We start from the raw sequence: 25,739 nt of genomic DNA on the forward strand, positions 1-25,739 counted from the left end.
ATGAACCCTTGTGTCTTCTGGAGTTGCGAGGAATTTGATCCCCTTTGGTTCTCTCCAGGCTTTTGTATAGGGTATGACTGACTGACTGTGAACACCTGCCAGGCTCTTCTTCCAGCTACACCAGAAATCCATTTCATTCTTTTCTTGTCACACTCATGATTTTCTACTGCATTTCTCAATTTCCAGTGAAAAAGAAAGTAGTTAACAGGCTATGAAGAAAATAAAAGGATTTTGAGAAAAGTTATATTTTAAAGCTTTCTGAAGTAGGGAAAAAAAATCTCTCATTTATTCATTGTTATATTTAGTCACTGTTACCATGTCTTTCTTCAGTTGAAACATTAGGTACATAGTAATTTAAAGCACATTTCACTTGGAAATGAGAGAATGGTGTTTAAAAGAAAAACACAAAACGATATTCACAGACTGCTTTGGTTTTTAAAATCTAAAGCTGCATTTGTCTTCCTTCTCTACCTCAAACATCTATAAGCCTTTCTAATTATTCTAAAATATTCCACCCTTGCTCTATCCATACTTGTCTTATCTTAATCTGTATTGTTTTCTTCTAGCAATAAAAGACTACAAAAGGATCTTAGATTTTAGTCGGTAAAATAATTTTCCAGCCTTTTGTGGATATTGTTTAAGCAGGAGCTATTGTGTCCTGTTGAGGGTAGCACTGGCAAAATGTGAGGAGGTCCCTCTTATGGGATAATGTAAATACCTTATTCCAGTTGTGGTGGCCCCATTTTTATTGCATGCCCAACTACCTCTGCATAAATTTCTCTACTACACTTGAAAATGTGAGGTTTCGTCTATAGAATTGTGCTTATAATATGTCCTAAGAAGTTGGAAGGCATTTAATATGTACTTTTTCATAGCCTCAGTATAGTTGCAATTTCTCAGTTGATCATGCCACCACATTGATTGCCTATAAACGACTACTTCCCATGGTCATCATGTCATTGTCCTCTGGTTAGGGTGTTTGAGCTTCCTGCTTCCCTTTTCCAGCTGGGAGACGTTCTATCTGGTTTATGGCACCATGTGTTTGATCCTTATTACTTCTAATGACATAATTATGATGCTAGCATTTTAAAGGAAATATTTTAAGTAACTTTTGACTTTAAAAAACAAATTTATAATAAGAAAAAGGTAACTAAAAAATAAAAGAAACATTGTGATGGTATATCCTTTATTTTTCTATTTCTCATATGATAAACATTATCCATGTTTTTATCTGGTCTTCATAATTTATTGGTAGGCCTTAACTTTACACTCTTAGTTTGTGCCCAGCTTTTTCTTCATTATAGGGAATGCTGCTGTGGATGAGTTCTTACACGTAGCTTTCCATTAAAGTAAATTCATAGAGAGGGTCTCTGGGTCAAAACATATAAACCTCTAGACAGTTAAAAATAAAAAGATATTAGTCAGTTAAAAGTAAACATCTAGGTGAACTGAGCTTTAAGAGAAAGGTGGTAGGTAGGCCAGGGGAACCACCATGTGGCTTCTGTCCAGCAACACTTCCCTCTACTCCATTGTGTTTTTCCTCCTACCTTTAGTATCCTCTTCTCCCACTTGAACACAGGAACACTATTTTGAGGGTCTCAAAACTCAAATTATAGACTCATTAGTTTTTCTGTATGCTTGTTTGTTTTGGTGTTTTTTTTCTGGAGCTCAATTTTCTTTCGAAAATAATACATCCTTGTTCATTGTAAGAAATTCAGATAATACATAAGAAGACAAAAATGACAGTGAAAAAACCGCCTGAGACTTACCACCTAGATATAACAAAGATTGTTATTTTTATTAACATTCTTCCAGACATTTTATATTCTCTGTAGAGGAGATCGAATTTCAACTCATCCTTTCTTAGACACTGACTTTGCAGTCATTCAAACCTGGGTTTGAAGTCTGCCTCTGCCTCTAGTTTGCTATTGATGTAGATAAATTTGTTAGCCTCTTCCAAGTCTTAGTGTCCTCTTCATTGAAATAAAGCACCTACTTCATAGAGTCAGATAAAGTTCCTGACACTAGAAACTGCTCAAATGTTATCTACGATTTTTTGCTGGCATTGGTAGTGCTATGCCTGCTTCCTGGCCTGGGTAATAAACCTTTATATCCCTATAATATTTACTTCCAGCTAGACTGCAGCTAAATGTTGAAAGCTTACAAATGCAAGTTTTCAAAATTTTGTATTTGCCACAGATAAATAATGATTATAAGGATAAATGTTCTATCATTATCAAAAACCACCTAAAGAAGAAAGGAAAATAATCCTCCTATAAGTTATGTTGGCTTCCCGAAATTGTATATCTGAATAACGTAAAGAAAGTATAATATCACATTCATGAAAAATAAAGTACTTCATGATGTACTTAAAGTGAACATGGTGAAAATATATTCACAGTAATATTTAATTGAATATTAAAAATATATTCAGTAACAAATCCCTTTATTCTACTGTTCTGTTGATTCAAAGGAAAAAACGGGTTAGTGGGAGAAATGACAGAATAGAAAGTTCAGGAAGTAATACGATTTCTGTTTTAGTAAAAGAGCTTTAGCAGTTTTCCAGTTAGTTTATACTTACACTAGGTCAGCGTTGAACATGTTTGTAGGAAATTTTAAAAGGTCCCTCACCTCCTCCCCTGTGATAAAAATGTCAAGTGATGTAGAGGAAAAGTTGAACTGAGCTTTCTTCACAGCATCTTGAGGAATGTCTGCTGCACTGTTGATCGGCTCACAGAACGCTTGTTTAAATAAAAATTAGACTAATATTTGGGCTTCCTAAAGATCTCTAGCTACAGTTTTTAGTTGTAACAGAATGAAATTTTAACAATTACCTCTTATCTCTTACCATGTCTTATGTATGACTTTTCCTATTGTTCATTTGAGAGAATGCCTCCAAAAGATGAGAGTTTTGAGAAGGGTGATGAACGAATGAAAACTGTCCCTTATTTCTTTTCTAAGTACAGAACCCCGTGGGTTGGTAGAAGTCTGAGTGAGGCCTGCGTGGGAGGAATTGTTCTCTGCCCTCTTTTCTAGTGGACCGAAGAGAAATCCAACTCTCCTCATAACTGAGGATTAAGGGGATTTCAGGCACTGGGAGAGGTAGGATAAGAGATAGGGGGAAAAGGTTCATCTGTATACCCTCCTTACAGCTGTCCCCTGACTTGCTGCTAATGATGAAGGTTCATCTAGCCACTGGGGAACCTCTCTGAAAACCCAGGGTCATTAGGTTTGATTAATCATACCCTCCCTTAGGATTAATACTCAAAGAGGACGAAGTAATAAAAGAGAAGAGTAATAGGGAAATACCAATCCCAGTGCTTTGGGCAGTGTAGGTGACAGTGAGAAGCAAGGCCCTGTCCCCTGGCTGCGGTAGCGCAGTATGGCAGACATCTTGGAAAAAACAGGAAGAAGCCACCTTTTTCTCATCCCATGCAGTCTCCCTTTTTGAACAGAAGAGTAGGCCTGGCTGACTGCTTGGGAGTAATACCTGATGAAACATTTTTATATATTTGAATGTTCTCTTTCTTCACCATTCCTGGAACTGAAATTTGAAAAGTAAAAAGAGCAAGTGTCAAGTGCACCTTCATTACATTCAGCTTGTTCAGAAAAAAATACTGTTCCTTTCCTCACTTGAATTGTTACTCCAGTTCTATTTTTGTGCTACCTCCCTTCGGCCCGTATCAGTTTGTCTGGTGTGAGTTAGCAGATTCCACGGCTTTTAGGGCACAGGTTCTGAGTCAGCAAGAAGTGATTGTTCTTGTTCTGTACAAGAGGGGGACAGTGGATAGAAGTTGAGTGATTTTGTTTTTATAGGTCCCTCCCATTAATTTGCCCAGTGGCCCTTTCAGTGTAGCAGTGTAATCACCTGAGCATTTTTAAAAAAAGATTGTGGGTACTTTAATCCTGTGTACTACCTCCAGAAATTCTGAGTTAATTGTTCTCGAGTACTGTCTGAAATGAGGAAACGTAGGCTCAAGGGAATGAGATAAAATGCCGAAAAATATCCACTACTGGTATGCGAATAAATTAGGATTTGACCTGAAGTCTAAACTCTCAGCTTTTGCTTCTTGGCTCTTTGGAACATATTTAGAATATGGACAATACCAAACTTTTATCATTTTTTCCTTAAAAGAGATTTAAAATACCAGTTTATTGTATTCCCACATATCATATTATTACATCTTTTTGATACTTTTTCTGAAGGAATGTATCTTCAACTTTATAGAAAAAGGAAGTGGGAAATAGAATCGAGTAAAATATGTATGTTGTCTTATAACCTTTTCTGGAATGTGGCACTCGAATTCTGTTATATGAAGGTCTCTGAAGGACTTGACTTTTTAGAGCAAGTGGGGAGGATTAAAGGAAGATGCTATCTCGTAACATACTGCAGAAGTGAAGAGGTGATTTTCATAATTAATTATGAAAGAATAAAAATTCCAATTTCTGTTTCAGACATGTAAAAGTGTGGGTTTTTTGGACTCTAAAACTTTGAATAACAGTAGACGTATTTTTTTTATAACTGGCCTCTTAAATACGAATGTGAATTGAGCTTATGAGACTGTGATTTTTACAGTCCAAATAACCATGCAGAACCCTATTCTCCAACTTCTTCCTCCATCTCCTCTCACCCACATTTTTCAGGCCCTGTGCAGTGGGGAAAGTGGGACATAGTCTCAGATTTCCACAGCATCATTTAACTCAGTAAAACCAAGTATGCTTTCCAGTTTTCAAAACCTTATATTTTACACTGTTCTTAAAAGATAGCTAGCTGACAAGAACAATTTAAAAATAGCAGACCATGGACAAAATGTCACGCTGGCAGCACCAGACTGCATTAACAGAAATCTCCAGATGTCACACACTTGAGTCTATTTTCACAGCTGATTAAACAGCAGTATTTGTTGGACAAAGGGAAGAAAAAAAGAAATGGCCTCATCTGAATTTGGAATAAGTTTTTCTTTAGCGGTTACATATTTTCTCTCTCCTCCAAAATCCATAGCTGTAAGACTTGAGGCAAACAATATATTAAGTAAAAATAAAATTATAAAATCATTTCTAATTTTTAAAAAGAAACCTTTGTACACATACTATACTCTCTAAACTGGAAGAGACCGTAAATCAAAATGTTAACAGAGTTTGTCTTTGATTGGTGATCTTGTTTTCTTCATTTTTGTGTATTGTCTAATTTATCTCCAATGAAAATATATTGTACTTTATAATCAAAACATTAATTTTTGAAGAGGTAAAGAAAGTAGCTTAAAGAAACCGTGAGTTTACTAAAAAGAATTAGCATTCAGTCGGGGGGGAATTGATTATATTTAAATAATTGGTTCTGAAGAATCTGGCATTGACCTAGAGTTTTCTATTATATCTTTTGTTAATGATGTTGATCCACAGATCCAGAGATCCGTTGGGTCAAAAAGGCCAACAGAGTTAGGGAGGACACCAGCAAAAGCAAAAAAGTTTTCTGCTTTTCAGCAAGTAGTGATGTCTTCATCTACAAAACATTGCCTAAGGCTCTCTTTTTTTGCTGCATCTTTAGAAAGATTGAATTGGAAGAAGTCAGTGTGGGATAGAGGATGATAATTAGAAAAACTACCAAGCTTCTTTTCAGTTTCATCTTTCAAGGCTGAAAAGTCCTAAAATCTCATGGAAAGAGTCCAAAACGGATCCAACTTCTGGAGGACTGCAGAGATAGCACCCCTTTAAGTATGGTGACATAAGTATTTCTAGAAACAGGCAAAAAACTCTTATTTGATGTAGTCATTGTAAACTACATAATTCTTTACTATAAATGATTGGCACAGGAAACAAAAGAAGTTGAATGAGGATCAGCTAAATTTGGCTCACTTGGTTTTCTTGATAACCCTTTATTATTCTAGAAATGTTTAGGGAACATCCCTCCTTTTAGGAACCACACCTACCTCTGAATATTCCTTGGTCAGAGGTCGTAGAGTCCCTCTCTATGTGCCACTTCCTTACGTTCTAATGGGCAATGATTTTGAACTCTTATTGCGTTTTTAGGCAGACTTTCCAGTGAGTAAATCACACCTCGTTCTCATGGATGTTTGAATTTGGGGATAATGAATCCAAATAATGTCATGATTTTCTGAAAATAATGGAAAGAACACTGATATAGCTAACTAAAACCAGAGTGGAAATTCTCCTTACTGAATCAAAGCCTCGTTCGGGTGGCAAATTTTCCCATAATAGGTTCTGGTCAAGGTAGCAAGAGATAGCACTCATTGTATATGGTATAGACTATAATTTTTAGGGACTCTAGATGGACTTAGGAGCTGGAAAAATGTAAGACACAGAGCAATTGCATATAGAGATCCTGTTACGTGTGTCTTTTAACAATAGGTAGTTTTTGAAACTCCTCTAATAATTAGCTTCTAGTAAATATGAAAAGCTATACAAAATTTATTTATACAAAAAATTTATTTATACAAAATAAAACAGGCAGTTCTATTATTAAGAGATGTTTCTTTACGAATATGATTTTCTATAGAAAACATTAACATTTAAAAAATAATTTTATCATAATGTAAATGCTAGCAACATAGTCTCCACTGGGGGATAGATGTAATGTCTTCCTCCTAATAAGGAAGTTTAAAATAATAAAAACAAAAAATAATTTTTATTAAAAGTTCTGTAATGCTTCCTTGTATAATTAGAACACTTTCATCAGAATCTATCAACCATTGATGATTTTTCTGTTCTTAATTTCTCTTCTCTCTCTCTCTGTCTCTCTCACACACATCTATCCATCCATCAGTAAAAGCAACATTACGTTTAAGAGAATTTTGGTTTTTTTCCCCTATCCCTTAATATGAAATGACCTTTCACAAATTGTTGTGATCTGTGGGTCTTTAGGAGATTAGGCTGGCCTTGATTTAACTAGAAATTCATGGTTACCCCTTTTTATTAGAGGCAAATACTATGTTTTGTCCACTGTGATTCTTTTATTTTAGGCCAGAAGAGCTTGATAATGCTGTTGGCCTCTAGTATCCTATAACAGAGTTTACTACCAAATGATGACTGACCTTTTGCAATTAAAGCACTGTATTTGTTGGAAAAGTCAATCACGTTTTCCTTATCTCCAGCTTTCTCTGTCTCCCTCTCCCCGAAAATACTGTTGACATTTATTTAAACGGTAGTGGTAGTGATCTAAAATTAACATTTTTCTGAGAATTTCATTGTAAACCTTTACATAATTGGACATGAAAACCTTGCAGAGCCAAGTTCATAGATACTAGCTTTACACAAAAGCATTGTTTCAATAACTATTTTGTTGAAGGAATTGGCCAAGAATACTTGCTAAGTATATAGTTTTTCCATATAAGACTCTCTCTGTTTCATTTTTCTTTGGATATATCCACCTCCTTTCCCCAAATAATTAATGAAAAAAACATACCAGATGTGTACATCTTTCACTTTTAACCCTGGAGGCTGTTAGCTGAGCCATCTAATTCATTCTTGTCATCTCATAGACCAGAGGTTGGCAAACTTTGTAAAGGGCCAGAGAGTAAATATTTTCAGCCTGTGGGTCACATGGTCTCTCTCACACATTCTTTGTTTTTTAATTTTTAATTTTACAACCCTCAGAGGAGGCATAGGAAAACAAGTAGCCAGCCAGTGTGGGCAGAAGTTTGTGACCTGTTTATTATAAGGACAAAGGTCTGGAGATGAGCATTATGCCCTAAGTCATATGACTAGTTAGTGGTAGGGACAGCAGTCAGACCCTGGATTTTTAGGCCGGTCATTGTTCCCCACTCTGTTACATAAATTTCACCATCTTTATTCCAGTTGCCGTTCTGACAGTTGTCTTTTTGAGCCGCTATGAAACCTTTACCTTTTTATTCCCTCTAAGCTTCAAATTTATATACTTTTTGAATTCATTATTTTCTGCTTAAATTTGAAGGGCGCTATGAATTGTTTAAATAAAATGCTTAATCCAGGGAGTTGGCATGTTTAAATCGGAATGCGGGAGATGAATTGAAATTTCACGTGATTATAATGGAAGCTTCTTTTTTGTCTTGTTTTATTTATTTGTTGTTATTTGAGACGTTGGCTTTGTTTTTAAGATTTTTTGTGTGTATATTTTATGAGTTGATTTAAAAGCTTGTAATCGCTATGATCTTTGATAGCATTGTTTGTTATAGATTTAATTTGTTTTATCTTTTTGTAATGTTCATATTGTACAGTGTATTTGAAACAGTTGTATTAAGCATTATTTTCTTTGTGCTTAAAATAAAATTATTTTATTTTTTAGGGCGCATGGGAATAAATTTCCATCATCCAGGAACAGATAATATTATGGCACTTAACAGTAAGTCTTCATATGAAATATTCTATAAAATTAGCAGTCAGGTTTACAGCATGTTATTTCCACTTTCTTGTTTATCACATTTCAGCCTTCCAATGAGTGTAGTGTAGACCATTCTTCTATACGAGTGGTTCTGAAAATGTCGCTACACCGGCAGCATCAGCATCATTTGGGAACTTACTAAAAATGCAGAATCTCAGGCCTCCTACAGACCTGCCGAATCAGAAACTAAGAATGGGGCCCAGAAATCTGTGTATTGACAAGTCCTAGAGGTGATTCTGATGCCGGCTAAAGTTGTAGAACTGCTACTCAACACCAGGGGCTGAAAAACTACAGCCCCATGAGCCAACTCTGCCCCGGCCTGGTTTTGTAAAGAGTAGTATTGAAACACAGACACACCCCACCCTTTATGGGTTGTGTATGGCTCCTTTTGTGCAACAATGGCAGAGACCAAAAAGCCTAAACTATTTACCGTCTGGTCCTTTACAGAGAACTTGGTTGGCCCTTTGGGGTAGAGGAAGGAAAGAAAGGAGGGAAGCCAAGGAAAAGAGGGAGTGGGACAGAGAATGTGAATGAATAATTCAGCTTAATTACACGTAACAGAATTTTCTCATTGTGGTAAATAACCAACAGGTGCTTCAAACTGGACATCAGGGGTTCTCCCCTTGGTGGAGTTTATATGGCGTATAGGTGTCAACAGCTTTGCAGATTAGAAATATTTTGTCAGTAATCGTTGTTAGATGGAATCCTGGAGCATCAAAACCTTAGTAACTAGAAAGTCATTGTATTAATACTGGAAGAAATACCTGGCTCGCATCAGTTTTCCTTTCAAATGGCTGTAGACTAAATTGCAGAACAATCTCTAAACTGAAATTGTCAGTTGTCAGACGGACCGATCCAAGCCATTGATTTAAGTTTTCTCCTCTGTCAAATGGGTAATATCAGGTTGTCCATTCATCCTTTGAGACATGCAAGCTGACTCTCAATACACATGGGGGACGTGCTGGGTAAATCCAGGGTTGGGTTTAGTATTACCCCTTTCCCTCTTGCTTGAGTAAGGGTATTAAAATGCCATTGGAGTTCCTTAGGGCAGATTTTAGGTTATCTCTATAATATATATTTCCTGTTTCTTTTGGTTCTGACATGTAGCCTGCCTCCCAGTGAGCATGGCAGAGAACCACTGGTAGTGCTTGGGGATGGGGTCCTAATTCACTGCATGCACATTTTGTTCTAAATAGCTAGTATCCCTTCTTTTGGAGGGTATGAGACACAATGAAAATTATAGGCTACTCACCTGTTTTCTAATTTCCAGAATAACGGTCATTTTACATTTAGATTATGCTACCTCTGATTTTTTTTCCTCTCTAGAAGCAGGTACATTGGGGTGAGGATTAGTAAACGTGATTAACTTGCTGAGCTTCAGTGATTTTTCAGAACTTTGTGAAAAACCTTCAGTTAGGTGATGAGTCTAGAGTTGAATATAAAAGGAAAGAACTGCCTGGTAATGTGTCTGCCTGAAAGAATGAGTGTGTATTTGCAAAAAGATCGAATTGGGCATGGTGTGAGTCCTCTTCTGCAAGGGGGAGAGGATGTCATTTATAATTGTTTTGTGTAAAAAACGAACCGAGAAGACGTGTTTCTTTTTAAAAGGTTTTTGATTCGCTTTGATTTGATTCTCTTTAATGCTCTGCTTTTAAATAAGAGATTTCATTCATGTTCTTTCCACTTTGTACATGTTGCTTAAAATGCCCCTTTTAGCCTCTAAATATTTTCATCTGTAAGAGAAGGGGACCAAATTAGGTCATCGTAATGATTACTATTCAGGCTGAAGATTCTGTGATATATTTTGAAGTACCAAAAGGGTCATTTTGCCAATATCTATATCAAATATTGATGAGTTATGCATATTTGCAATTTTATGGCAGATGATCAGGGACTATCTTCTAAGGACTCTGAGTGGTGCCCTGTAGGCTCCTCAAAGTAAACCATAAAAACAACCAGAGTTTTGCATTTATATTTCTTACATCAGTTCTCTTTCAAAGTTGACTCCAACTTGAAATGATCATAGTAAACAAAATATTCCTCCTTGGTAGACGTTTGTGAGACCAACTGCAGGCTTTGACAGACTTGCTGTGATAAAGCTTTTTCCTGTTATGTATAGTTGGTCCCAGCCCATCTGGTGACATAGATGTAACACATGCACAAACACACTTATGTACTTTTTGTCTTCCTTCTTACGCCTATCATTTATTTGTTGGCCCAGCAATTATTGCCCTGTGACTGGCCTGTCCTTTTTCCTTTCCCTCAACTTCATATAGGAATAATTGAGATGAAGTCACAAATTACTGAAATTTTACTAATTCAAAATTTGTGATTATTGAAAGATACTAAGTTGAAGTTGAACTGTATTTTCAGACAAGAAGGGACTGGCTAAGATAATTAAAGAGAACTGAATCAGTAGTTATGTCTTTCCAAAAAGGATGTATGAATCAGTTGTACTTCCTTCTTTTTTACCCTTCTTCGCTATGCAAAATCCATGCTTCCTACGTCTGTACATAACTCTACTATTTACTGTCTTCAAAAGATCTTCTCTGCTTTTACTTCCTCGTTCTTGCCAAACCCCAAGTCTTTCCTGAAGACGTTATATTCTCAGCTCTCCTGACTTGCTGTGGGAAAGACCGGTATCACGGGGAGCATTCTTGCTTCTCACTACTACGTCCAGCTTTCAATGGGCCAGTTTCCCATATTTTGGTGTTCCTACTGCGTCCCCTCCAGTTATACTTTCCTCTGAGAATCACCACTGCCAATGTCATCTAGAAGACAGAAAATGGATCTGGGGAGAGGAGGATAGGATACCAACTATACAAAATAGTAAACCTATAGACATTTAGGGTGTGGAAGGACTGGCAAGATTTATGTAAAACCAAAGCATCTACTGATTTTTCCTGTTCAAGGTCATGTAAGGATTAGCAGGCCAACTCTTGGGGAGGAAACTAAGAAAAATAAAATTTGGCTTTCCCCCAAAATATTAGGTCCTCAAGTATTGTAGAATATAGACAGGGAGTTGGGGGAAGAAATTCTGATCCATCAGTAAGACCTGCCACTTGTCCAACATTTCCAAAATAAAGTTAGTTCTGAAAAAATGTGCCTTTCCATTTAACCTGGTAATATACTTTTTCTTTGCTTTTAATAATTTGGTCCTTTCATTATCTTCACGCTTACACAGAAACACCAGAAGTTTGCATAATATACTTTCATTTTTCCTGCTAGAAAAGGAAGGAGGCTACTGACAGTTCTTCTAGCTATATGTGTAGTAGTTCTATCAGCCAGATTTTTTTCTAACACTAATAGTAGCTTGTGTTTTGTGTTTGGCTTTTTATGTTTTTGTTGTTGTTAGAGTTGAGTTTAGCAGTTATGGGCTTGTACAGGACCATCTCTTACGATGGTCCTCAGAAAAGGATTTTGGTGCCTCTGTGATTAGTCAAGTCGTCCAAATTTATAGACAAATTAATGTTCAAAACCAGAATGCCTGGTCTTATAATTTACTCTGAGAGGTAATCACTGTCAAATCTATCCACTTTATTCCTTTTGACTGGTCAACTCCTCTTTTTCCAAGTAGAGAATGGGCTTGGAAAAACAGGTAAATATCAGAAAGTTGCTTGATGAGTACAAAACTAGAAACAGAGGGAGCAGTGTGACTTAAGGGATAGTATCACTCAGCTTCCGGGAGCTACCTTCCCAGCAGGCTGAAAGGCATTTGAAACCTGCAGATGGAGCAATGAATTGGCATCATCATGAAAAGCGTTGTCTAGGGTCAGACAGGTCTGGTTCCATCTCTGACAAACTATATGACCTGGAGGCCACATTCTTAACTTCTCTGTCTCTGTTTTCTTCACCTGTAAAATGGAGATAATGGTCACTAAATTGACTATATCCAGGCAGACCTCAGAGGTATTGCAGGTTCTGTTCCAAACCACGCAATAAAGTGAGTCTCAGTCTTTTTGCTGGTAGAGAGTCTTGGCTCTGATTTATAAGTAAGCGTAGTACATGTGAGGCGGAATAAATGAAGCGCAATAAAGCAAGGTAAGCCTGTATAAATCTTGTAAAGCTTAGCGTAGTGACCGACTAGTAGATGGTGCTCAGGTGAGCTGCCGTTGTGATAGCTTACGTCAGCTTTATTGCTCTCTTTTAAGATTTCCTTTTCTTTGCATGTCAGACTTCCAAAACATGAGTTTATCTTCCACTGTTTATATTTAGATAGACGTTTTCTTGATAGAATTCAGACAGCACGCCTACCAGTCGCTCGTGGGCTGGGATGGCTGGACGGGGCTACAGCACCATGTCTTTCTGTGGGAATCTTTTTTTCTGCATCAAATCCTTCCTGCTTCTGTCCCCCTGACTTTGGGACATCCACCGTCTTTGGGGATTAGAGTTGCTGTCTCTCTTGTGCTGTTTGGTACTCTTAAAGGTGCTGTACAGTGATGCTTGGAATGTAAAATGGTATAACCATTTTGAAAAATAGTTTGACACTTTCTTAAAAAGTTAAATGCATACCTACCACATGATGCAGCAGTTGTCACTCCCAGGAAGCTACCCAAGAGCAAAAATGAAAACATATGTCCTCACAAAGACATGTATGTGAATATTCAAAGGAGCATTATTCACAATAGCCAAAATTATAAGTAATCCAAATTTTCCTCAACTAGAGAATAAACAAATTGTGGTACATTCATACAATGGAATACTATTTAGCAATAAAAAGGAATGAACTATTGATACATGGCAACAACATGAATGATTCAATATACTTATGCTGACTTTAAAAAACTAAACAAAAAAGAGTACGTACTTGACGATTCCATTAATATAAAGTTCTAGAAAATGTAAACTAATCTATAGTGACAGAAAATACAACAGCGTCAACAATGTTTTGAAAGTAATGTTGTCCCCATTCCGAGGACAAAAATAAAGGCTTAGCTCTTGAAAGAGTCATGTGATAAGGATGGCAAGTCTCTGAAAGTCTCTTTTAGTTCAAAGCCCTAGAAGAGGACAATTATGATACTCTAATTACCTCATCATTTTTGTGAGATTTAGATGAGATTAGGCACATGTACACATAAGGTATTATTAGTGCAACATTTGGAAAGTAGGCGGCATAGTCTTACTTAGAGAAGATATGCCAGAGAATGATTTTTTTTTTGACAGAAGCTTGTAATGTAACAGAGATTTAATTTTATTTAAATTAAAAGTTTTCATGCCATTTATTTTGTGATATCTCTCAGCTTGTAACTGGAGTCTGTTCCAAGTAGGTAAGAAATTTAAAGCACCTCCGACAGGGAGAGTTGATTTTTGTCCTCACTCTTTCTTATTAGAGTTTTAAAAACATTGATAAATTGAGGAGTCCTAGAGTAGGAGTCCTGGACAGCTTACAGACTTAAATTTTTTAAATTTTTTGGGGAAAAACAAACATTTACTTGCTTGAGAAACGCTGAGTTCATTGACTGTTAAACAACTTATTCACAGCTAAAGCACCAAGCAACTTGGAGCTTTAGATTATGTTATCTTCCACTTTTTTTTTCTCCTATTTAATGCCTTGAAAATATTTTAGAAGATTTTTCTTATATTTCTATTTGAACCGAGGGCTGCCAGAGCATTTGTTGAATCAAAAGAGGAAATGTAAAGGGGTTTTGGTATGAACTTTTGGGCAGACTCCCTCACCCCCCCCTTTCATTCTCTGCTGGGAGTAAACTCCTTGGGGAGAGGCTCAACTGAGAAAAAGTTGCAGAGAGGGAGCTGAACACATGATGCTTTTATGCCAAAGTGGAGATAGAGCCAGGTTTGTTAGAATTCAAATGGAATTTTCCAAAATTTCAAGAGTACATTGTAGTTCTGTTTGAGATTCTCAGACTAAATACATTGTCTTTGAGTATTTGGAACTTTTAGAAGACAAGATCCAGTCGTGCTATTTCTGTCTGAACAGGTTTAGAAGTAAAATTAGTATACAATTGTGGTATGAATACATTATAAACGATGGCTTATTAAAAATAAACAATAGTAATTAGACGGATATGTAATGTTCTATAACTTTCAAGTACTCAAATTTCAAACTGTTTTGGATGGATGTTGTACATGAACGTGGTAGGGGACATAAGGACATTGTTGTTTTGTTTTATTTTGTCCTTCTCAGTTTACAGATAGGGAAGCTGAAGTTCAAGAGGCTATGTGAGTTGGTTGGGGTAACATGATGGAGCCACGAGCAGAACTTTCCATCTTCAGGTTGAGGGTGGTAACCCTTGTTTTAAATAGTTAGTTGTTAAGAGTGGTTGTTTTCTTTTTATACTAGTTTAACACAAACACACAAATTTGGTGTCTTTGGGAAAAATGTTTTTCTAGTATTTTCTAGTCACCTTATTTATGCTCAGAATGCTTACTAAATCCTCTTTTCCTGAAAAAGCAAGTGGTAAACCTGGTCTTCATGGCCTGACATTGAACATTGTAAATAAGTGAAATCGGAAATATTGTGAATTTTATTGGATTTTGGAAGAAGTTCTTTGTGTGTGTGAATATGTCTTAAGTGCCAGGAATTGGGTGCTTGCAACCTAATAATAAAGATACAGGAAACTGAAAAGTTACCTGCTTTTCCCTCTGGACTTCCCTGTTTGCTTTCTCTACTTACATAGGCAGTAGAACCTGGGTGTCCTGTTTTATAGCACTCGTCGACACACTTGTAATTAACTATTTAGTGTTGGTGTTTCTCTTCAAAATATGTATGCTTCAAGAGAGCAGAGACTAGCTTTTGTTCACAACTGTTCAGTGGCTTCAAGTACAATGCCTGGCCCATTAAACAGGTACTCAATATGAGAGATTGGAAGAGAGGGAAAGATATCAGAGAAACTGGGAAAACGCAGTGTAATGGCCTTAGAGAATATCCAAGCTACCTTAGTTCCTTCCTAAAGATTTGTTTTAACTCTTTCTTTTGAAAGATGGTAATAACATATGGATCTAATAATTAACAGTTTAAAAAGTGCTTTCACAGACCTCTGTGCCTTTGTAATGCTTGTAATAGTTTGCCAGGAAATGGTCAAAACCCAGTTTCCCTAAACACCAGTTTTACCCGAGGATTATTCTCATATCCAAATAAAACACGGCTGTGTGATAGAGTAGTATAGGAAACTGAAATGCAGTTTTTAAGATAAAGCTGGAGACTTCAAAGGGTTTTGTAGTCTTCAACAAGTTTTAAGAATGCTCATTTCTCTCGGCCATTTGGGCACTTTGATAGAAAAGTTGAGAATGATGGTTCTTCATTTCATCTTTTTTTGCAACCTTGTTGAAAACATGGAAGTGTCTTCATTTTCTTGAAAAGGCAAAGGAACTTGCTCATGTCATACAACCAGCAAATAGCCATCTATGGCTTGGACACACATTTTATTCTGCCAACCAGTCCCTTAATCCAATGTGATTTCTGTTCTTTTGGGTCTCCCCAAAAAGATCACTCAGGTTTCCATTAGCTCCTTCAGCCAAAGTAGCTAAACAATACTTTATTGATTGCGGAGACTTGGTGCACTTCAGAAGTCACCACTTTTACTTTCAGAACCTAGTCCCGCCTGTTAGTGGCAGGGATTTTAACCACACCCCCATTTGGGCCTCTAGTACCTGGAGTCTGAGACTTTCAGAGACTTGGTATGCGATGATCCCCAAGTAAAGTGGGTGAAACTTGGCCTTCTTTTCTTCATTGTCTCCACACATATGTACCTTTGTTATTAGACTCAAGTTTTTTGTTTTTCCCCCCAGCCTAATATAGTGGAAATTATACAGGGTTTTTTTTAGGGGGAAGGGTGGTGGCAAATAGGTATGGGTTTAAATCCTGGATCCATTAACTTATTTTGCTATGTGACCTTGGGTAGGTTACCTTTTTTTTTTTCAAATGGGCATATTAACCGCTTCTTTACAAATGATAAGGTTAAGTGTGCAATGCTCCTGTTACCAAATGGGGCAAGAAATACAAACCTAACAAATGCTAGTCTCTGCTTCCCTCTCCTACCCCTCTCCACCTATTTTTCCCTTTTGGGTTAGCTGTAATTTTTAATCCCGGCTATAAAATCAAAATGAGAACCAAAATAGAAAATACCCATGACCCCACACCAGAGACTGTAATTTCATTGATCTGGGATGAAACCTGATTACGGTGGGTGAGGGAGAGGTGTGTGGAAAAGACCACAGTTAGAAGGAGTTACCTCCCCTTACCCTTTGCCAGTGTCTGTCTACTTGTATAACTGAGCAAGAAGGAATCAGTAGCGTGAGGACTGTGCCATCCCTCCCTCCCATTCTTTCTTTCCCCTTAAGGCTTAGTCCTCTTTTATTGTTCCCTGAGGTTTTCCCAAATCCAAGTCAGAAGAGGAAGCTGTTTTGGAGAGGTCAGGGCAGGGGTAAAGGAAATGAGCAGCTCTCTGTGTTGCTGGAGCTCTTTCCAAATTCTCAGGTCAAGTCCTTTTCATAACTTTCTTCCAAGAAGGAACCCTTATGAGAGGGTTGGGAGGGGACAAGGAGCACCGACCGAGGGTCCAGGCCTTTGGTTCTGCTTAGGCTCCTGAGCACAGCTCCACCCCTTTTGTTCCCACTCCTCTCTCTGGTATAAATCCCTATGTAATTTTGGGGTTCGGAAATACAAGATTAGCAAGTATTGGCTGTCCTGAACAGTCTAGAAATTGAGTATATAACGTTTGAAGAGACCTGATGAGATTTTTGGCATAGTGGTTCACAGGAGATGGTTTCTTGAGAACCTATGCCAGATGTTTGGGTGCATACCTCTGTAGTAGGTGATTTCAGACCTGATGTGGGCAGATGGGTCTGTGTAAAATATGCACTACTCTGGTACATGATTAGAATCCTCAGGACTTCTGATTTCTTGTTTGGAGGGGTGGGTTTGCAATTCTTGTGTCATTCAGCAACGTGCTATTGAAATTACAATAGGGAGGGAATTAATTCCTCTCAGTAGGATGCTGTTAGGCCACAGGTGTGCGTGCACAGACATCACCTTTATAAACGGGATGAGGATGCCCACTCTCTCCAACCAGTGAAAGCTGGAGATTATAATGTGTAACGCAGAGATTCTCTACCGAGGTTTGTTTCCAGAGCAATCTTGTGAGACATGCACATTTGGAGTGATCTTTTCTGTTTCAATGAGGCACTTAGGAGATGGCCTACACGTTTTGAAGTGATTCCTTTGATAACATGTCACCTATGGAGAGACTCTAGTAGTAACCTACGTGGTAAATGTAGTTTAGAAAGTAACAACACGCGGTATGCAAGAGAGTGTAGCAAAGCCTGAACTTCCATTTTGGACAAGATGGGAAAAATAGTAGTGTATGGAAATGAACAAGGGGGCAGAGAAGAATAGATGTCAAAGCTTGTGGTTTTCTAGATTCTTCCGCTGAGTGTGGTACTTACGTTATAATAATACTATCAGAAGAGTGGGTTGAATTAGTGTGACTGGAGTATATGGGTCTGATGTGTGGAATGGTGGGAACGAGGATCTGAAAGGTGGTTAGAGCTCAGATGGTGAAGGACCTTGGATATTCTCATGAGAAGCTGGGACAGACAAGTGTTGTCTTACTGGAAAATTAGGTTTATCTGAAGGAGAATGTTCAGGATGATATAGGGTATGAATAACCATTTCTTATAAAGAATAGCTAAATATATCTTCGTTGTAAAAAAGAGGCAACCAAAAAGAGATAGAGTAATGACCCTCAAATAAAAGTGGGATTAGGCTGAGGTCTGTGGTTAAGGATAATTTAGAGGCAAAAGTGAGAAAGAACTTTCTAACTAGTAAGAATGGTCCTACCATGGAGTAGAGTTCTTTAGTTTTCCGGTCATGTTCTGTGGAGTCCCAGCATCCAAGGAGATACTTTAAGGGCCACTGTGAGTGGATACCTGACAGGTGGGACTCTGGGTTCCTGTTCTGCTTCAACCAGAACAGCCTTGTTCAAGAAACATGTCTCGTATTTGTTGGAGTTCATTTGTTGGAGGAGAGAGCGCTCTGCTACTTAGAAAAAAGTTTGGAAAACAAAACAAAACAAAAACAACTAGAAGAGGCTGAAATGAGCCTCCTTATTCTTGTACCTTAAGTCTTGTGGAAGGTATCGTAGCAGAACCAGGTAGAGCATTTTGCGTTGCTTACAGAAGTAATTCCTGTTCTGTTTGGGGAGTTAATTAAAGGTTTTATAGGTTTCCTCTAAGGTTTTGTAAGCAAGGAAGCAGAATATTGCAAAAGTTCAGTTTCATATGTTATTAATGACAGTTGGATTTTCTGACCAATGCACAAAAATACCTATTAAAAATACTTATTTTAATTCATAAAATAACAACTTTAAGTATAATGAGTAATAGAAAACAACAGTGCTATGGTTGTAATAATGAAATTAAAAAGATTTGAATGAGAAGTTCTTTTTTACTCAGATTATGCTACTGAAAACAAATACTTAGAGGATGATGAAGTTTGTGGAAATTCTAAAGGGAATTTCTGGGTACTTTCAAGAACTTTATAGGTTTGAAATACTAGCTCTTCAATCTTGGTGGTTAAGAGTAAGAGCTTTTCAAATGTCCATCAACTGGTGTATTACTTTACGAGGACTGCCATAACAAAATCTCAAAAATTGGATGGCTTAAACAACAGAAATTTCTCGTATTTTCTCACGGCTCTGGAGGCTGAAAGTCCAAGATCAAAGTGCCAGCGGGGTTAGTTTCTCCTGAGGCCTCTCTCCCTGGCTGGCAGATGACTGCCTTCTTTCTGGGACCTCATATGACCTTTTCTCCGTGCATGGGCACTCCTACTATTTCCTCTTCTTGTAAGGACACCAGTCCTAGTGAGTTAGGGCCTTATCCTTACGACTTCACTTAACCTTAATCACCTCTTTAAAGACCCTATGTTCAAATACAGTCACATGGGGGGTTAAGGTTATAACCTATGAATTTTGGGGACACACATTTAAGTCCATAACAACAGGTGAATGGATAACATGTGTTATTTCCATACTATAGAATACTACTCAGCAATAAAGAGAAACGAAATACTAATCCATGGAACATCGTGGATGAATCTCAAAAACATGATGCTAAATAAAGGATGTCAAACACATTGATTCCATTAATATGAGGTTGTCGAAAGGGCACACAGAACCGTAGTTCAGAAAGCAGGTTAATCGTTCCCGGGGGGCATGGGCTGGGGCATGGCATCGGCACTAACAGGGCAATAGGAAATGTTTTAGGGAGATGAACTGCTCTATATCTTGGTCATAACGATAGTGGTTACACAACTGTATTATTACCAAAATTGGTCATACTGTACACTTACAGTGGTTGAATTTTATTGAATATAAGTGTACCTCAACTAAAAAGAAAAGAAGAATAAATGTATTAGAGCCAGTGTGGACCTGGATTCAGTCCAACTTTGCTGTTTAGAACCTGAATAACCTGAGGCCAGGCATCTTTTCTGAGTCTCAGTTTGCCCATCTGGAAATGTATATTATGATAGTTGCTTTGGGAATTAGAATAGACATGTTAAGCTTTTAGCATATAGTGCCTGGAGCATGGTAAATTATCAGTAAGTTCTTATATTTTACTTCATAGTATTTCTTCTTTTTTATAAAGTATGTCAATAACATTAGTATTATGTTTGTCAGTTACTAGTGTTACTTTTTAGGCTTGCAAATGGAACAGAAAGAAGATTTTTCTGAGAAAAATGTGGAAGAACCAAGGGGAGAAGGGTAGAAGGGATTTTAAGATAAACACTTTATGTGAATGTATCAGATGAAAATGTACCCCATTCCTTCAAGCATTGTTTTTATCTGCTAACTTCATGCTTATGGAGCAATCGATCTTTTAAATTATAATTTGCCAGATTTGAGAATCATTGGACTAAAACTATTTTACCTACCATTATAAAGATAAAGACAGAGGAGGATTTATGAGACAAACTCCATCACGCCTGCTCTTTGGGAATTTCCAATCTAATTAGGGAAAAGGGGACATTTTTATACTAACTTTAAGATCTTAACCCATCTTTGGTGGAATTATTTGCATGACTAATACTTAGATGGAAGCTGAAAGGGACCGTTAGATGTTGGAATAGAATTTAATTTTGCTTACTGAAATAGTATTCAAAAAATAAGTTTGCAAGGTGTTTTTAAGAAACTGATTTTATTACAAGGAAAGGAGTTAATAATTTGTTCCTATAGTTGATTTTTAGCTATCCTGACAGATATTTCCAAGCCAGTTATAGTAAAATGTTATACGAGGTTCTTTGTATCGTGGTCCTCTGTTTTTCATCAACACAGCACCTCAGGGACTCTGCTTAAGTTCCTGAAATAGTGCATATTCCCCTGATCCACCATAGAGTGGAGATATCTGTCTCCCCCCAACACCCCTCAGCTTTGAGCCTCTATGGTGAAATCTGTATATAACGTTACTTGGCTTAGAGAAACTTCAGTCAATTTGGATGAATCCATGTAGTTTAAGAATTAGTTTCGATTTTTAAATCAGATCATAACATGCCCTTGGGGAAATCACATGTATCAGTAGAGCCATTTAAAACCAAGCGCAGGCCAAGTCGTAAGGAATACCAGATGATCCTTTTACAGTATTGCTCACATGCCTAACAAAGCACCATACGATTAATGTGAGTGTGCCATTCACCACGTACTGGTCATTAATCATGTCAACTTCGAATAACTTGGGCATATTCCACTGCCAACTACGTCTACCTGTTTATGTTTATTTTGATGAATTGAAAATAAGTCTTTAATTTTTTTCAGTTTTGGATTATTCAGGGTTATGATTCAAAGACTACAAAACTGTTAGCATTTGGATTTTCTACATTAACCTTAAAACCTTTTATCCCAGTGAACCAGTCTAAAATATTTGTAGTGCTTTGTTTTTTTTTATTGAAGTAGTATATACATACCAAAGAGTGCACAGATCATGAATATATAGCTTGATGTATTATCTCAAATTGATTACATCCATATAACCTGTACTTAAAGACCGAAACATTACCAACACCCCAGAAACCCCCTCAGGCTCCTTTCCAGGTAATTCCCCTACCCAAGGGTAACCACTGCCTTGACTTCTAAAAATTAAATGTAATTTTTTTATGAGGTCTAAAATTGTTGAATACATGTGAAATTGTAAAAGACTTTTATCTGTAATGATGATGATGATGAATGATAATCGAGAATTAAAGGTTTTGCACAGAGTACACAGGACTTTCGAAGTATATCACATCTTATTATAACTGATATAAATATACACTAGCACAGAATATTATTATATAGATGAAATTAGTCACATTACTCCCTTTTTATTCTGTGTGGGATTATTTTGTGCTGGCTCATGTACGTTTGTGTATTCAACATTCTTTCTTGTTTAAAAGTCATATTTGTTCTCGGGAAAGCATTACCTTTGTGCTCCCAAATTTCTCTCCTTGGTGTTCATTTCATTACCTCTCCCTCGGGGAAGAGTTTGACTCTAATTATTCTATTTGCAAATGGCCCTCATATGAGCAAATTTTTAATCACCAACAGAGTTGGCCTACATTCCAAAGGCCATCAAGGCATGTATTCTTCTCTCCCTTGATTGCATACCCAGCTAATAAGCCATATTTGTTGAATACCAGCTTGGTACAGAGCACTCTGCCAGGTTCATTAGAGGATGTTAAAAAGAGTACAAGATATTGACCGTGCCCTCTAGGAATTTAACATGAGTGGGTTAAAAGTGTGAACGCTGGAGCCAGACTGCTTAGATTTTTATTCCAAGTTCACCACTGCCTAGCTGTGTGATTTTAGGCAAGATACTTAATTCTGTGTTCCATTTTCCTCATTTGAAAGGAGAGTCTAATAAGAATACTTACATCATAAAGTTCTGGGGTATATTAATGATATCAATACGTGTCAAGCATTTTGAACTGTTCCTGAACATAGTAAGTACTCATTAAGTTTTAGCTGCTATAATAACAATCGCCATAGGGATCATAGATGAAATACTGAAATTAGAACCAAGGTAGCACCTAATTAAATTCCACAATGAAGGATGAAAGCAGATTGAAGCATCTCAGATCACTAAATGGGCTGCCTCTTCCATATGCCATCTTCCCTGCGTGACCTCCGAGTCCCCAGGCTGACATGAACTAATTTCCTGTCTTTGATTAGAATGGAAATGAAGAATCTAGAAAAATCATGAATTGTTTAAGGAACCTGTGGTTAAAACTCCCAAGTATATCTTTTCCAACTCTTCCCCACTCCCCAACTCGGGATGCTCCTCTGCACCCCGACGCCTGTCTGGATCTGTTCACGTCATGTTCTCTGTCACCTGAATACTTAGCAGTAGAAGACTTGAGGGAACAGCATTCTCATTTATCCTTTTGGGGTGTTAAGGGCTGATGAGTCATTTGTACCTTAGTATTGTAATCAGACTCTTTTTCATTGAGTATCTGGCCAGAAATCAGATATAAGGAAAGGATGGGAATTTGTTGTTTGGGAGAGAAATACGTAATTTTGAAATACAGAATGTTATATTTTTTCCTCTAAAGAGAGGTTTTGTAGTGGGGGTGTTGGGCAGTGTGACATCATTAAGGATGGAAGAAGGACAGAGATGTCAAAGGGTAGGATGTCAAACCTACGGAACCTCTTTTTGAGTGTTATCTGTTAGTATTAATTAATCATTATAAATTAAGTAGGCTTTCTGGTTGGGGGGGCAGGCTAGGAAACCAAGTACCATTTATTATACATTCTATGGGGAGATGAATTCCAGGTTCCAATAATGAAAAGTGTGAAAAGTTCCTTTTTTTTTTTTTTGGATTGTATTCCCTTTGTAGGTGATGTAAACAGTCATTGCTACGTAAATTCAGAAGAGCTTGTTTTTTAGTGATGGAGGGCGTTAGGGAGAAAGAAGGGTTTGAAGTGGCTAACCCTTTTGAATATTTGTGTAATGGGAAAGTGAAGAGACTAAAGGCGTGTAGGAGTGTGAGTGTGGCGTCTGAGGAAATGTTCACAGGAACAGAAGAGGAGATTGGCCAACTGGTATTTCAACTTCTGGCTGAAAAGTCTGAATTCCTTTCCTAGGAGAGAAACTGCAAATGCAGCCCCACAATATCCTTGTTTTTGGTTTTACGTTAATATGATATTGTGACATTGCATGCTTTAAACAATAAATCAAATGGAGGTCTCATTTATTTTTATAGAACCTGAGGTTTCAAATTTGAGAAAATTTGTACTTTGAGTATCATTTTAGATGACAGGATCTCCTAGCAGTATATGTATGTTATCACAGTCTAGCTCTATTAAACTTTGCAACAATACAATGTGGGCCTTGAGTTTTGAAGAGGAAAATAATCTTCAAAGTACTCTATTCTTCAGCATGATCTGGCATGTACCCCAGTAGTTTAATTCCTTTCTACCTTTTTAGATGAAAAATCTATTGTTGATGAAAAATCTATTGTTTTCCCCTCATCTGTGATACTGTATGGAAAGTAAATGGGGAGACTAAGAGAAACTTAACTGAAAATTTTGCAGAAACACATTCAGTAAAGGAAGAGTTGATTATGTATAAAATTTCTATACAGTTTTCAGGGGATTCTTTATGAAGTGTGTGTGTGTGTGTGTGTGTGTGTGTGTGTGTGTGTGTGTGTCTGGAGAAATTCAGAATGACCACCACATGCTACAGTTTTTCGTTATTTAGAATGTTTTCTGTTTTTTTAGGTTATGTCTGATGGCAATATATAGAACAAATGAAGATTTATAAGTCAGAAAAATTTTAAAAGAACTCTATGTCTGATACAGATAATGGGCCACCATATAAATCTTTATGAGACTTGTGAAACTTAAGCAGCCATTGTTATCTTTTCCAGTGGCTGCCACATCCAGTTGAATTTCTCTTTAAAATTGTGATTTAACTTGTGCTTCATAAAGGTTTTTTTAATATAATATGCCTGGGGTCAAGTTGAGCAGTATCTCCAGATTAATTCTGAGAATACTTAGAAAAGGTTTGTGTGAATATTTTTTTTTCTAAATTCACCATTTTGATACAAATACCCATGGTTTTCTTCTATGTTTACATGCAGCCAGGAGCTATGGGCGGAGACGAGGTAAAATTTTTTTAATGAGTTCTTTTGCTTGCCACATTGTGAGTAAATATGAGTGCATGCGTGTGTGTTTATATCCGTGTGTGTGTTTGTGTGTGTGTGTAAAGCAGTTATTGTATGGTATAATGTTCTAGCTTAATTATTTTAGCAAAATAATTCTTATAGTTTTATTATAATTATTTTTTGTTGTTAGTTGGTAATTTGTTTTTTAATCCTTATAAAGACATAGCAAAGACTAATTCTACCTGGAGGTTCTGTTACATCGTCGATCATGGGTGATACTGAGGGAATATGAATTTTTTTTTGTCCTGTATCCACTGTATTCTTTTCCTACTACTTAGAAGGCGGAAGTTAGGTTTTAGAAGGCAATTCTTGATCTCCGTAGACTGACTGGTGAATTTTTTTGTGTTACATCCAAAGGCAAATTTACCTTGAAGCTAAATGAAGCTTCAATTTCAGGGAACCTCACGTTCATGGGCCCCCTTCAGGGTCTTTACCTTATTTTTCTTAAGGAAGGATCTCCAACTTGTGTAGGTGCTAGGCCCCTTAAAACTTGCATTCTCTCCTGGTCACATTCAAACAAAATACTATTGCTTTTCATTTGTGTAATGCTATAACCTTTCCAAAGCATTTCCATATCTGTAACTTATCCAAATAATTTTTAAAGTAGGTGGGGTAAGCCCAATGTAGAAAGAGTGTGAGACTTAGTGTCAAAGACCTCGATTGTAATCACTGCTTTATCAATTATGTCTGGTACCCTCATCTATAAATTAGGAGGTAATAAAGCCAATCTTGTCCAACTTCAAGAATGTTAGTGAAATTATAGTTTAAAAAATGGGAGAGGAGAACCTATCCATGTAAACTAAAAGCATTCCACAAATGTAACTTGTTTTGGTACTCATTCGCAGAAGCTGGGAGAGATGAACTGATTTACTGGCTGTGTGATCCCAAAGTCAGAGCCAAGTCTGGAACCTTTGTCTTTGGCTGCTTATTGGGTCATATTTACCATTCATTGGCTGTCTCCGACTTTGTAATTGAGTCCTAAAGAAAAGATAATATTAAATTCATAGTATTTTATTATTTATTCCGTAGTAAATATTTGTTGAATAGATGAATATTGGCAGAATCCAATATGTATTTGAGTCACCATGGAAACCTTCTTTCATGGTGGAATCATATAGTCAGTTTTGTTTTCACATCATGGTGAAGAAAAATGTATGTGGTTGATTATTTTTTAACCATGGAAATGAATACCATTTAACATTTTTCAATCTA

At 37.0% G+C, this 25,739-nt stretch overlaps 1 protein-coding gene across 9 annotated transcripts in view; it reads left to right on the forward strand.

The window, feature by feature from the left end:
• Positions 1 to 25,739, forward strand: part of CPEB3 (cytoplasmic polyadenylation element binding protein 3) — a 169,488-nt gene that overhangs the window by 63,821 nt on the left and 79,928 nt on the right. For 6 of the 9 annotated variants that reach the window (XM_033130840.1, XM_033130838.1, XM_033130839.1 and 3 more), the window contains 2 exons: positions 8,279 to 8,335; positions 24,444 to 24,467. In XM_033130840.1, the coding sequence (XP_032986731.1) occupies positions 8,279 to 8,335; positions 24,444 to 24,467 (81 nt within the window). The remainder of the gene's footprint in view (positions 1 to 8,278; positions 8,336 to 24,443; positions 24,468 to 25,739) is intronic. The other 3 variants (XM_033130843.1, XM_033130835.1, XM_033130842.1) reach the window with 1 other exon arrangement.

Source organism: Rhinolophus ferrumequinum, chromosome 16 (genome assembly GCF_004115265.2).
Source record: "Rhinolophus ferrumequinum isolate MPI-CBG mRhiFer1 chromosome 16, mRhiFer1_v1.p, whole genome shotgun sequence".
Lineage (NCBI taxonomy): Eukaryota > Metazoa > Chordata > Mammalia > Chiroptera > Rhinolophidae > Rhinolophus > Rhinolophus ferrumequinum.